General features: G+C 37.0%; 1 protein-coding gene across 3 annotated transcripts in view; it reads left to right on the top strand.

The window, feature by feature from the left end:
- Positions 1-13,435, top strand: part of cog1 (component of oligomeric golgi complex 1) — a 37,137-nt gene extending 23,702 nt beyond the window's left edge. For 2 of the 3 annotated variants that reach the window (XM_020530767.2, XM_048610702.1), the window contains exons 9-14: positions 2,368-2,529; positions 4,377-4,504; positions 4,624-4,732; positions 5,802-5,911; positions 6,705-6,783; positions 12,099-13,435. In XM_020530767.2, coding sequence (XP_020386356.2) covers positions 2,368-2,529; positions 4,377-4,504; positions 4,624-4,732; positions 5,802-5,911; positions 6,705-6,783; positions 12,099-12,248 — 738 coding nt within the window. In that variant the 3' untranslated portion in view covers positions 12,249-13,435. The remainder of the gene's footprint in view (positions 1-2,367; positions 2,530-4,376; positions 4,505-4,623; positions 4,733-5,801; positions 5,912-6,704; positions 6,784-12,098) is intronic. The other variant, XM_048610701.1, reaches the window with a different exon arrangement.
- Positions 13,436-15,195: the final 1,760 nt, after the last annotated feature.

A 15,195-nucleotide genomic window follows, 5' to 3' on the forward strand; every position in this document is an offset into this window, starting at 1 on the left:
CTCAAAGTAATGTGAAACCACAGATGTCTGTAATCTAATCTATCGGTACTGTAGATGAACGAGAACATAAACCCTGACAATATGCGCAATACAGGATTGAAATGTAAAATTATATAAATAATTATTACACTAAGATTGAACTGTTCAATCTGATGATTGTGAATTGGGCATTACATTTAAGAAGGAGCCTTTTGCATCTTTACTGATTTTTAAAGCTGGGAGCAAATGGGGCCCTGATATGAAGAAGGTAGATTACAAATATGAGTTATTTTAGGATACGTGACATGATTTTTTTTTTTTTTAACCTTGCTTGAAAACATGCCTTACTGATGGACAACAGTTCCATTCAGCCTGGTTCTTTCTCTTCCTCCCATGAGACTTGATCGGTCCGGTTGTGAGTTTAATGAAATAGCCAGAGTTGGGAAAGAAAAGAAGGGCTTGTGAACGCTTGGTCTTCTGTTCACTTCACCACTTGTAACTCTTGAATATCCAAGTCTGTACAGAAAGGTTAATCATGCTCCCATATTTGAGGAACCCTTTCTAACACAGGGTATATCCACTGATGAACACAGTCTAAAGGCTGTTATTCGTTCCACAGTATGCTGTTTAGGTCCCTGTTATATGTAATCCCAAAATAATGAATTGACTCCTTTAATGCTGTTGGCATAAAAACCTATGAAAAAAAATTAAACTTCATTGAATGAAATCTGACGGGTTTTTCATGTGTTGCTAGTTCATAATTACTGTTACAAACTTGCTGTTTTGGAAAAACTAGTTTTATATTTGTGGAATATTATATTCCTTCATAATGACAACATGTAAAGTTATATACTTCAAAACTTTCAATATTTTAAATCTAATCTTAATCCAATCACTTATTTCACTACTTGAAAATGTAAATTAAAAACAAAGGATAATCAATGTATTTTAACTTCCCTAGTTTACTATCTGAAAGAATTTTGGTCTTGTATGTGACTGCTTACTGCATGCTGACTTCACAGCTGTTAGTTGTTTGGATGCACCCTTCATAGTCTAAGCTGTTCCTTGAGAAAATGAACTCTCCTGAAATTGATGGATTTTGGTGTGATTAGTTTTCTTCACTTTGGTAGCCATGCCTTAATCTAAAGTAGTATTCTGGCTTGATTTTCTCTATATCCTTAACAATCTTATCCACGTTTTACAATTACATGCCTCAAGGTTCAATCTTTATTCTGGTTCTGTAGTTCAATATCCTTTTTGGCTTTGTTGACGGCTGTTCAACATTCATAGGACATAGTTAATGTCAAGTCTATTCACACTCCTAGGTTATTTCCCCTTCATCCATATCTATTTGTGAGATATGCACATTGTGTTTCTCCTTCCTATGTCCAACATTCCATAATTGTCTATATTAGCTGATCTACCTTTTGTTTTGCCTGTATGCTTATCATTTTATACGTTCTGAGCCGTTGCCTCGAGTTCCACTGCTCCACCTGATTTGTATTCAGGTTGGCATAAATGGCAGTTCAGTCTTCGTGGATTTGCCTCCAGGTGCTGGAAGTAAAAATCAATGTCTTAATTTATAGTACCACTCCATCCCTTTATTGGAACACCATTTTTAAAAATCAGTTGTATCAAAGAATTGTAATTTGTTTTGACATTTTGTGTCTGTTTCCAAGTATTTCACAAGTACTGCTGAGCTTTTAATGAAATTTCCAACTGTTGCAAGGCTTAACTAAAGGAACTGAATTAATTATAATTGATATGATTGTATTGTTAAGATACGTCAGATCAAACCACTGTTGTTGGAGTTCACTCATCTCATCTTCCTCCTATCAAACTTAGTAACTTCTCTGAGACACCTTCTTCAATGATAAAACTGCTCCAAGTAATAATAATTTTCTAAAAGCTTATTTGGAAAGTTTTATAGATGGTCTGTCAAAATGACAGTTCTTTGCAGTTTGGTCTTTTGTAAACTTGCAAACGATATGCGTATTTTTCTTCCTTGCATTTTAATTTCAAGAAATGTGTTGAGAGGTGAGAAGTGAAAATTTTTGGTTGCCATGTTTACTTTTCCAGTGCAGGTATTTCCGCTATAACGTGTGTTTCGTTAACGCGAATTGGCTGTAACGCGATTGATGAATAGTGAACGTTGTTTGGATAATGTGAACTTTTTACTGTACAGTAAAGCAAGTTCCTTTATGATGCGATTTTCTATAGCGCAAGGTTGCACAAGAACGCAACTATCGTACTACCTATACGAGAACTACCTATAATCACTATACCACTTGGGATGTTGATTATCTTCAGTAATTTAACTTTTCAAGAACAATCAACTATTATTCTGACACTGAATTAGCTTTGTGTCTTTTGGTTTTTGTTTGCCAGCCGTCTTGGTATGTACAGTCGCTGCTCTTTCAGTTATGCCAAGAAGTAAACCGGGTTGGAGGTCACGCTCTTCCTAAGGTTACGCTTCAGGAGTTGCTGAAGACTTGTTTGGATGAGGTGCTTACTGGTTATGAAACATTGTGTTCTGCAAAGTTAGATAAGGTGCGTATTTTTTTTAAAAAACCTTACCAGGTCATTGTTGGTATTGCTCTAATTAGTAGTTTAACTGCAATATAACTACACAAAGTATTAGGGCAAAATCCTAAGAGGTAAAATGCTCTTCAGTGAGATTTGTGATTCTTAGTTTTTTGAACTTCGGTATGTGTCATTGTCTGCAATTCCTTTTTTAGTCCATCCTTTTGCTTTTTATTCAGATCAGTTTGGTGAGTCGCCCACGGGGGATTGTCTATGGAGTTTGCACATTGTCCCCTTGTCTGCGTGGGTTTACTCCCACAGTCTATAGATGCGCAGGTTAGGGTGGATTAGCCATGCTGAATTGTCCCATAGTGTCCAGAGATGTGTAGATTAGGCGGTTTAGCCACGGTGAATGCAGGGTTACAGGGATAGGGTAGGGGACTGTTTGGGATGCTCTTGCAGGTCAGTGTGGACCAGATGGCCCGAATGGCCTGCTTTCGCACTGTAGAGATTCTATGAGTAAACACGAAGAATTGGGTCCTTCACTTTATTAATAGGAAACAGCCCAATCCTCATTTATTGATTGATAACGTGTGAAAAAAAAACTACACTATCTTTAATTTCAGTGGGATAGTGCAACTTACTTTCCTTTTGTCTCGCTATTCCCCAGGGACTGAATGTGTAGCCATTCTTACCCAACACTGATTATGTTCACGGTGGTGATAGCAATTCTCACATCAACTTGCTGTATGTTTTGTATAGGATTAGTTGCTGATTTCTCTGCAATTGTTTATATAAAACTGGTAATCAGAGGCCCAGCTGAAACGTGGGTTCAAATCCAGCGATAACAATTGGTAGAATTTTAAATTCCATTAATAAGATTTGGAGCGAAAATAATTTTAAAATATTACCGGTTGTCCTTCAAAAAAAGCTGCATGCATGCATGCATGCCTTTTAGAGAAGGGTATCTGCCATTCTGACCACTGTGACTCCAACCCAGTTGACTTATTAGCTGCTGTCTGAAATTAATTAACAAGCTACCCATTCATGGGCAGTTGGGGATGGGCATTGTCTTGTCAGCAACATCCACATCCCATGAAAATATATTTAAAAACAGACTACTTTAACTTTGCAGATCTTGCATCCACACAACAGACCATTGTCTTTATTTTGTCATTTAAATTCAAATATAAGAGATTGTGATGTTGACCATTATCCTACTGGTATTATTTTTGCTAAAGTCACATTAGTGGTGTGGGAATAATTCTTAAGAATATTCCAAAGTATTATTTTCAGAAATTTACTGCAACAAAAGATTAAACTTATGATATTTCCAAAGCTTTATATGCCACCTCAACTAACTCCTCAGGGGCCATTATTCCATCACCAAGTCACCCTTCATTTTACACATGGAGAGTCCTTGACACTGATCCAAATCCTTCTGAGCCAGCTCTGAGTGAAGAGAACCTCTGACACTCCTTATCTGTCAGCCAGGGCCCCCTGACTGGACCGCATTAACAGCCCCAGTTGAGGAACTCATTCAGTGAGTTCCATCTGGCTGACCTTGTTACAATCACTACTGCACCCTTCTAATCTCCATTTTTTTGGGATAAAGTATGTAATCCTGACACAGAATCAGAATATCTTAAACTTTCTCTAAACGCATCTAGTTCACTCCGAGCCTTATGTGAAGTACAACACACTTTTTTTATAAAACTCTGTACAGCCCCAAATAATTCTTCTTTTGTTTGATTTATAGTAAGGTGAATGCTGTTTCAAAATTGCTAGTTCCTGATTACACCCAAAGATCCTGCTTACTTTGGCAGCACTCTTTTTTTTTTTTTTTAATTTTTTTTTCTCCTGTTCTGTTTCAGGGTGATTCTGCATTCCCTTTAACCCAGAATAGAGCTCTGCAGTTGCTTTTTGATCTTCGGTATCTTGGTTCAATTTTAACGGCCAGAAATGAAGAGGTAAAAAGCAGTAGGATCCAGCAGGACCCGAGGTACTGAACCTCCTTTTAAGTAGCAAAGTTATTCCACTTAATATTCTTACTTTTATATGCTTGTGATATTGGACAATTCAGGTATTAAGGTCGATATGCTTCTTTGTTTTCTGAATCAGGGTTCAGAAAGTAGCTGATACATTGGAAAGCTATATTGATCCATTTGATTTGGATGTTTTTACTCCACACCTTAACAACAATCTGAACAAACTTTCGCAAAGAACCTCAGTAAGTAGAGAGTAGCCAAGTTCAGGATAACTTTTTCTTGTCTTTTTCAAATTTGGCTGGACTATTGGGTCAGTTTCTTAATTAATCTGAATTGATGAGCAAATTTGAGGAAGGGTAAGTTCATTGCCATGCCATTGCCATAATTTGTGTTTGACTGGTCCCAAAAGCACAGGGTTGACTGTATGATAAAGGAATGGAGTTACATGCTTTTGTTTCCCTTCTGAGGTACGGTACAGAAAGTAGAATTAAAATGCATACTTTATCAGAAAATATACATGAATGCTATGATAAGTGGAAAAGCTATTGTAATTGCTCATTTCGCTCCTTCAGGTTTTGCACTATATTTCGCATTACCTGATTTAAATTTTGCAAATGTTATTATTTATATTCTACCACTATTTATTTTCTGAGAGAGACTCTAGACTAGGCTGGAACTTTTTTCCCTACAGTGTAGAAAGCTGAGGGCTCATGTTACAAAATCATGAGAGGTGTAGATAGGATGAATAGCCAAGGGTAGGGGAGTTCAAAACTAGAGGGCGTAGGTTTACGGTGAAAGGAGGAAGGTTTAAAAGGGACCTGAGGGGCAACTTTCTCACACAGAGGATGGTGCGTATACAGAGGGAGCTGCCAGAGGAAGTGGTAGAGGCGAGTATAAGTACAACATTTTAAAAGACATTTGGACAGGCATATGAATAAGAAAGGTTTAGACGGATATGCAGGCAAGTGAAACTAGTTCACTTTAAGAAATCTGGCATGGAAGAAGGATCTGTTGATTTTTGCTGTATCAAGTCTTACTTCTGCATTCCCCGAATCTCTCTGATCAAAGTTGGTTCCTTGTCCTTCAGTATCCTAAGTGTCCTCTTAAATCCCTAATTCCAGAAAATGTATTTTATTGGCCGGAAGTCTTTTCCCAAAATTGAATACCTGAGCTCTATAACCATGTTAGAAATATAAAACTTTCCAAAGCAGTGCTGTGATGCACCAAAACTTCAGTGACCTCGAGTGTCTGACATGAAGATGTTGTATTGATGTGGAAAAGTACTGTGTAAATAGACATTTTTCTGTTTAGGTGTTATTTGGGTTATTAACCGGCACAGAGAAACAATACACCAGTAGAAGTGTACCATTTAACTCACAAGAACCTCATAACATCTTACCACTGGCTTCCAGTCAGATCAGGTAAATGAATTCATTGCATTTGTATGGCACGAATGGGTTGTTCTGTGGAACACTTCGGCAGATTTTCATGTTTCCTGCTGAGAATTGCAATAAATTTTAAGGTTGTTAAATATGTATGATTGATCTGATTTTAATCTGAATGTCAAAAAAGTGAAACTGTATTGCTTTATATATGAATACAAATTGGCTTTGACAGTAACAATTTAACAATTTGGAAACTAGCAGATGTCTGCCCTGAAGGATTACTGATTAGATTTTGTTTGATAGCACATCTGTGAAATGCCTGGGGATATTTTACATTGTTAAATGTGCCGTGTAAATATAGGATCTGCACTAAATCAATTTTGCTTGATTTTTAAAGTTCTCTTTCAGCACTATACAAGCATCATATTGATTGTCGATGGCACGAACTGAAGTTCTCAAATTAAGTCGTCCCAATGTATCAGAAAAATGTTCCTTTTTAAGTGGTCCAGTAGAATAAGAACATGACATTTTGATGAATAATGCTGCTAGTACGCATCGACCACTGGGTTTATACTTTACATAGTGGTTTTGGTGAGAAATTCTATCCCCTATGTGCCTGCTTGTCAACTGACTTTGGTAAAAGTGAAATGTGTAGCTGAAACAAAAATAAGCTCTCAATTTCTGCTTTGACACTGAACAAATTAGCAGGCCAGCAATTCAGCTAAGTTAATGCATATTAGTTTTCTCACTTGCTGTGATCAATAATTGTTTGTCTTTAGAGGTAAACTAATTTGTGTGTGATGTCAATACTATAAATCTTTGTTTCCAGATTTGGTTTGTTACCACTTAGTATGTCAAGTTCACGGAAGCCTAAATCATCTGTCCAGGGAAATGAAGTTAAGAATCAGGTCAAGTTTTAATTGTTTTGTTTCTTTTAATGTTATGTATTATTTATAAATATACATAAAAGCGAAAATATAGACTTGTGGTTCAGAGTATTAGTCTAAATCTTCAGCTTCTATAAAATATGTTCGGATGCCTTTATTGAAGTTTGTTTGCATTTAGTAGCTTGACCTGCTTTTCCTCTGAGATAACAAGCTGATATTCTGACAAATTCTTAGCATCCTTCTGTTGTGGAAGATGATGGTTTGCGCCCTGGTGTTTAACTCCTTTAAACATGGCCTGATGTGGAGCTTAGGAGCTGCACTATGGCATTGCAGACTCTGCCAGATTGTTTGCAGAAACCCCACCCCCAAAATATATTAAGAAGGTAGCCTAGACCCCAACTTTTTTTCTTCTTTTAAAGGTAAATGTAAAGTGTTGTGTTCCAGATGCAATTCGATTGGTCAAACTACCAGATTTAGAGCAAAACTTGCTTTATTCATCCACTATAGTTAAAACACAACAAAAGAAAGAAGAAATTGGAATAACTTAACTCTATTGGAAAATTTAACAGAATAATAGATAGTAACTTTTGCTAATTAATTGTTCCAATATAGTCACATCCCATAAATGTACCCTTGGCAAAAGGCACATTCAGAAAACAGATTGTCTGGCATGCAACTCCTGCAGCATAAAGTGAACTTTCCACCTCAAGACCCCAACAGCAACTGCTGAAAACTAAAGCTAAAAATTCTGGTTCTGAGTGTGTGTGGCCACACCCATTCAGGCTGCTTCTATTGTTCCAAACCCCAAGGCCTCACAAGCTGTTTATTCCAGTGGCTGTAGTAGACTGCTCATCGCCTTTATCTTAAAACCTCTCGTCCATAAAAAAACAGGACAAAACAACCTCTTAAAGCCATAGTAACATAACAATATACTAATGTTTAAATTGATAGATATTCAGAAAAGGTGGCAAACCATTTTTTTTGTACAGACCAGATATTGATTTATTGGAAAAGTGTGTCATATTGACAGATACAATCTTTGACTCTTCTCTTGATCCACATAAAACATGGGCAATTTTGATTGCTAAATTGTTACAGTATTTTGTTTTTATTGTTGATTCTACAGTACATAGTCTTACAAGTATGACATTTAAGTAAAAATTATGCTTTATAAAGTGAGTGTTATTTAATTTAATGCCTTTCTGTAAATTGAGTTTCAGTTGACATATTGAGCGGTCACAGCTGCAACTTTCTTGAAGCTTCATTGGGTATTTAATCACCCTGTGTGCAGTGTACTTAGCTTTGCATTGCAGTTTCAGTAACTATACAGTAGACAGTATTATTGTCAGGTAACAATCAATAGCAGTGTATTTGTGGTGAGTGATTGCACAGTGTTAGTGTGAAGCTGTAAAAATAAAAGCCTGTTTAAGAGTAAATTTGCTAAATTAAAACTATATCCTACTTTGAATTAAATTTTCATTGTAAACCGCTAAGAAGCCTCAACTTTTCCAATCAACCAAAGTGTAAGTTTCAATGTTTTAAAACCCAGAGATTCCTGTTTCTCTGGTAGACTCACATTCAGTTTTCAGCTCAAACCATAACATGAAGTGAGCATAACATTAAAAGTATCAGAATAAATCCTTTGCTATAGCAGTCATCCTGACTTGCTTATTTAAACAGTTTAATGTTTTAAAAAAAGTTCCACTTTGTTCTCTACCCCAATTCCTGCTTTTCACATTCTCTGCTGCATTTCAAAATTTTAAATCTGTATTTTTTTTCTTGATCTATCATTTCTAAAAATTTTCAGTCATTTCCTAACTTGAAAACATTCCTATTTATATCATTTTTATTTATCTTGGTTTCCACAGTGTATTTGGGAAAGTTGGTGAAAGATGATCCTCGTATTTCCTAACGTATAAAACTGTCGCAGAGCCTGATTTTATGGAACTCTCTCTTAATCCTTGGTTAACTCTGCAGATTTTGTGATTAACAAAAACCTTCTTCAAAATTAAATCAGATGCTACTCCAAATTGGACAAAAACGTATAAGTATTTTGTCTAAACTCATGATTCGATTCCATGAGCACAGTTTAGACTTGAGAAACACAAGTGCCATGGATTTAAATGCAGTCTAATAGTCCAATTTCTGCCATGTGTAATAAATCCAAGAAAATGCCATTCAATTAACCATGAACACATTTAATGTATCATAATCTGATAGCTTTAAGCTTTTGGACAAACTGAAGTTGATATTCTGCTAAATTTAAATGCACTGGTGTTATCGTTGCCTGAATATAATAATGTATCCTTGGTGATGCTTTTCTGCTGTTTGTTCGTGTACTATTTTAGTGTGTATCGATTGAGCTCTTTAGCTGAACTTGTGAATAATTAACTGATTCGCAAGGTTAACTTGTCATCAATTGATTACTCATGTTTTATAGAATTAGTCAGGCTTGGTGCAAGGGGCAATCTTTTCCCCCCTCTTCCTGTAGAAGGGTTGAGACTTTAATATTTGCCTATGATTGAGTGTGCTAAATCCTTTTGAGGAGTGTTTTTTTTTTAAACTAGTTTACAAATTGCACATGTCTCTCATGCAGCATTGTATCCAAAAAAAAGTAACATCTGGTATTGTGCCAAAGATTAAAATTTCAAGAACCACAAAATTACTACTTGTATTCTAAAGTTGACATTCAGCTGAACACTCTAGTGTAAAATATTTCCGTGGTGTGATCTTCACCACACAGCCTAGATGTTTCTGATCCAAGTTAATTGGTTTAATTTACTGCTGTGGAAAATGTTTGTACTGGAGTGCATTTGTTCTTTTGAAAGAGTTTCTGCTGGCTGTTATTTTGCCTTCAGCTTGTTTCAGTGCATGTGAGAGGTATGAAAGTGATTTTTAACTGAAACCAAACAAGAATCTACATTGATATCACGCACAGCCATTTTATCAATGCATGTTGTTAGTGATGAAGTCCATTCAGCTGTTGGCTGTGCAAAGGGAAGATTTTAGACGAGATCATAAGAACGAGGAGCAGGAGTGGACAATTCAGTCCCTGCAGGTTGTTCTGCCATTTAATACAATCATGATTAATCTTACCTTGGTCTCAACTGCACTTGCCTGCGTGCGCTCCATAATCCTTCAATCCATTATTAATTAAAAGGTGGTCTGTCTCCTCCTCAAATTTACTCAATGATCTGGCATCCACCATATTCTGGAATAGCGAATTCCAGAGATTCACAGCCCTTCGAGAGAAGTATTTTCTTCTCGTATTTGTTTTAAATCTGCTACCCTTTATCCTGAAACTATATGGCCTCTTGCTGTAGATTGTCCCACGTGAGGAAATATCCTTTCTAAATCTACTTTGTCAATTCCCTTCAGAACTTTTGTACCTCAATTAGATGTCCCCTCATTCTCTTCTTCTGAACTTTATTGAGCAGTATAGACAATGTGTGCTCGCGCACTCTGTCTCTTTCTCTGTCTCTGTCTGTCTTTCTCATTTGTGCCCGCGCTCTTGCTAGCACGTGCTCCCCATAAGACAAACCCTTCATCGCTGGAATCCATGTAGTGAACCTAGATAAGGACTGTACTAAGTTCAAATCTTTTTTTCTTCTATCTGTTGTCTGAGATGAGAGTGACCCATCTCAGTATTGGGCACTGCTAATTACATCTGCTGCTGAAGTTGGGGAGAGATACTGTTTTCACCTCCTAGTTTGCCTGTAGACAATTTATCTCAAAAAAAAAAGGACAAATTTCAACAAAATCTGGTATACACCATATGGTGGAAGGAAGAACTGTTTAGTTTTTAATGCCAACTCTGATTCAGAAACTGAAATTTGTTAAATGATCCATTAATTTTTCTTAATAATAATGTTGCTTTATTTACAATGTCATGGACTGCCTCAGCTGCTGCAGTGGAATTTGTTACAGTTGTTGAAGTGTGAGCAAAGTTTCTATATCATGTTGTTTTATGGGGATTGGCCTGACTCCTCAATGAGATGGAAGTTCTTCATTTAAAAGGTTCTTCTGTTTTTCTAATTCCAACGCATCAACAAGGCAGGAAATAGCTTCATCAAAATGCTGTTTAATTATTATAACACTGGTTAGTTAACACAGCATAGATGACTGATACACTCTGGAGTGCCCTATTTGCTTGTTACTTTTACTACTCATGATGCACACAAGATGTTTATGATGTGAGCTGTTAACAGTCGTCATTTTGTTTAAATGAGTGATTTTGCCACGAATGATTGCCAATGCTTCATATTTGTTTCCTGTGTGTAATCTTTTGATAGGTTACTCTTGGCACTGTTGAAAAACTGAGCACATTATGTGGCTCAAAAACTGAAGTCGCTGGAAAAGCTCAGCAGGACTGTTCTGTGGAAGGGTCACCGGACCTGTAACGTTAACTTTGATTTCTCTTCAGAGATGCTGCCAGACCTGCTGAACTTTTCCAGTACCTTCTGTTTTTGTTCCTGATTTACAGCATCCTTAGTTCTTTCAGTTTTTACTTTTATGTGGCTATTGGTGTTAATACTGTGTGTCTCACATTTTACGAACTTGCTAGGAATGAGAAGATGGTTGGGGAAATTTGAATGCTGTTAAAACCAAACGTAGAAAATGGTTTGACTCCAAGGATGAGCTATTCTCTGTTCAGTACCCTGAGCCAATGGAAATTTTATTTGGAGCCAAAACTGGTCTCATAGATCTAGTTTACTCTGTCGGGTGAACAGCTGTGTGACTAACCAGAACTAATCCAAAGTTCTTAGTACTTGAAGTCTTTCACTCTTGGATTCTGGAGATGCTATCATTTTGCTGTAATTAATACAAGGAATTGTCTCATTGATGTCATCTACCTATTTCCATAATTTATATTACTCCAAAAATAAGGGTACTGAATCGTAACAAATCAGCTTAATTTCTGATTTGCATGTTAGTGACATTAGATTATTTAATCTTCCTGTTCACAAAAGAAAGTGTGCATAAAATAACGAGCTTTGAAACATATGAGCCATCTGAACTCTAAACAAATCATTTGCTGTTTACAGAAAATTTGCTCAGAGGATTCAGTATCCTTTCTACAAGGATAGAAAGGGAGTATATTGGTAATGCTGAATTTCTTCCATGGTTTTTGAGGATTGAAGATTGAGAATGGGCGCTTGAGTGTTTGTGCATTTGCTAATTGAGCTACTTGATTTGATATAATTATTGCAACCACATTGTTGCTTTGCGAATAATACAGCTTAATGGTAGCTCTGCTGTCTTGCTATAATGTGCAAATTGAACAGTAAATGTATCCAGGTTGTACTGCTGAAACCTTTTTGTCTTTGTTGATACAGATTCTTCCCTTGTCTGTCATAGAAGATGCAAGTCAGGGACCTGGCTCCTTATTCCGACAACTGGCAGCTTTTCAAGATGATGATGTGTCGTCGTCGTCGTCTTCATCATCCCTCTTTAAACTAGGGTGGCTTTCGAGTATGACAAAGTGATGATGCCAGTTATTTAAACTAGAAGTAACATGCAAAGTGTGATGATACAAATTAATAAATATGAAATTTCATCTACCATCTAACGTAAATTTTTTTTGTATTTCACAAATACTAATGTATTTCTAATCATGGGCAGCTGCTTTAACTTATCATCAGTTGCCATTATTGGGAGTTTTTTCTAGAAAACACATCAGTATATGTTAACTTGGATCTTCATTGACATGAAATATAGATCAATTCCTAATGACATTGAATTGGTTAACCAGATTGGTAATATGAGCATGTCTCTGACGTATAGGAGTAGCATTTAATGAATGAATTCTTCAGCTGTTCATACATGCAGCCAATCTCCCTTTCAACATGTAGTTTTTGTTAGCGCATATCCACCAAATAGCAAACTTCCATGTCATTAGGATTACGGAGTATGTGGTCCTATTTTGATTGAATCCTAACAATACTTCTGAATATTTACATCTTCCATTAATGGGGCATAGCTGTAAATAAAATGGAGCTCAGGGCAAGATTTCCTCTCTCTTCTTGTTGCAAAATCTTGGAGACATTTTTAATGTTCCAGTTTAAGATTTCATTCCAAACTGAAACACGTTGTAATTTTTCATCATTTGTAAAGAAGGCAATCCGTGCTAATAGTTTGCTGACTAGTTCCTTCAGCTGGTTCAAAGCATTGTTTATTTTGTTATTGCTTGTAAAAATGGATTATTGCTATATGATTTTTACATACAATAGTGAGTTCAAAACAACATTGTTAGTGGGGCAAAAGATAAAATACTCAATCTCCCAAATGAAGCTGCCATACAAATGCAGCAGTTAGTAGTTTCCCTGATCCTTATGTTTTACTGGAATTTTATTTTCCATATATGTAAATATTTTAGTACTTCGGATTATCGTCCCTTTGTGATAGACAGACAAATGTTCCAGATGATATTTTTAAGGACTTACTGTGAAATTGTAACTGAAATCCTCTTTGAAAAATAACTTACTTTCAATGGTACTAAAGCCTTTTTTGATTGTGGCATTATGGTTTGACATTGAATTCTGTTGTATTTTGAGATACCAGCTTTGCATCCGTCTTGATGTATGCTACTGATGTTTATTTTTAAGTCATGTAACATTGAGGAGTTTTGCTAAGTTTGATTGTTGGCTATTATTAAATATAACTCAAGATATAATCAGGGATATGTACTTATTGATGTGTGTTCCTCATTTGGTACCAAACAAGTACATGTATTTTCAGCCAGGAATTCAATGATCCGAAACTTGGCAGAATAGGTCTGGGTGATGTGGGCGATGGTGAGATTTGTGGCAGAATCAGACAAGGTCCGGCAAAACCCATTTTTATCTAGAACATTTTGCTCCAACTTTTTTGCTTTTCACAAATGGAGTGGCAAGGTCCTTGCAAAGCAGTGATGATTTGCCAATTGGTCATTAAAGCCTGTTAAACACTTTTTTGATGCACCAACCTGCCTCATTAATTTCCATCTTGCCAAACAAACTGGGCCTTGAAAAATCTCGACATGGAAATGGTGAAGTAAGCTCGCTGCTTGCTGTGAAAGAGCTCCATGTTGGACACCAGCGTCCTGGGGCTTGCTCCATGGGCACTGGCCACACATCCATACATAATTTCTTTGGAATTTGATATTTGTGAGCTTCTAAGCCCTCATGGCACATCTCTGATCCACTTACAGAATGCTTTGCACTTCAGTGCTGCATCTCGGGTACAGCAGCAAAAATCATCAGCTCATAGACTGGACCAGTCTACACCTCCTGGATATTTGCTTACTGTCATGTTTACTTATCTGAGCCGCTTTCGATGTAAAGAGCATTTCTGCCTCCCCTTGCTGTTTTGTGCTGGCTGAAAGCTGTCATCAAGCCTCAGTCAAGCAAATAGGAATAGCCTTCATTCAGAGGATCCTGGAACACTAAATCAAGGGCAGCCTCTGATTCCATAACGGGCTTAGAAATGGTCAGTAAGCCATTCATGGCAGTCAGTTATGATTCTTTTCATTTCAGGGGTGAGGACCTGAATGTTGGACAGCCCACCATCTACCTTGACTCTTTCTGCCTTACTGGGAGCTGTTTTCCTCCTGGAATGAGGAGTTGGGAAGTCATGTTGATGTTGTACAGGACATTGATGAGGCCTCTTCTGGAGTACTGTGTCCAGTTCTGGTCACCCAGAATAGGAAGGATATTATTAAGCCGGAGAGGGTTCAGAAGAGATTTACCAGGATGTTGCTTAGAATGGAAGATTTGAGTTATAAAGAAAGGCTGGATAGGCTGGGACTTTTTTTCCCACTGGACTGTAGGAGGTTGAAAGGCGACTTGATAGCAGTTTATAAAATAATGAGGGGTGTAAATAGAGTTATTGGTAGTTGTCTTTTCCCTAGAATAGGGGATTTCAAGACGAGGGGACACATTTCGAAGGTGAGAGTAGAGAGATTTAAAAAAAAGACGAGGGGCAATTTTTTTTACACGGTGGTTTGTGTGTGTGATGATCTTCCTGAAGAAGTGGTGGATGTGGGTACAGTTACAACATTCAAAAGATATTTGGATAAGTACATGAATAGGAAAGGTTTGGAGGGATATTGGCCAGGAGCAGGCACATGGGACTAGTTTAGTTTGGGATTATATTCAGCATAGACTGGTTGGACCAAAGGCTCTGTTTCTGTGCTCTATGAAAATGTATGAAGGGAAATGAAAATGGGTGACAGCTGTTAATATTTGTAGGTGGAGAGGTATCCTGAGTGATTTAAAGCTGTGGTGGATGACAGCAAGTGGGGCAAGATGTTGCAGGCATTAGTGAAAGTGGTAGAGCAAGCTGAGCAGTTCTAGACTGACACTACTTAGCTAGGTGCACAACAGCATTTTCAAAATAGTGTGTACACAACATTCCAGTGAATTCTGGGATATCCACCGAGTGGTGAGTTGTTCT

Source organism: Rhincodon typus, chromosome 23, assembly GCF_021869965.1.
Source record: "Rhincodon typus isolate 14 chromosome 23, sRhiTyp1.1, whole genome shotgun sequence".
Classification (NCBI taxonomy): Eukaryota; Metazoa; Chordata; class Chondrichthyes; order Orectolobiformes; family Rhincodontidae; genus Rhincodon; species Rhincodon typus.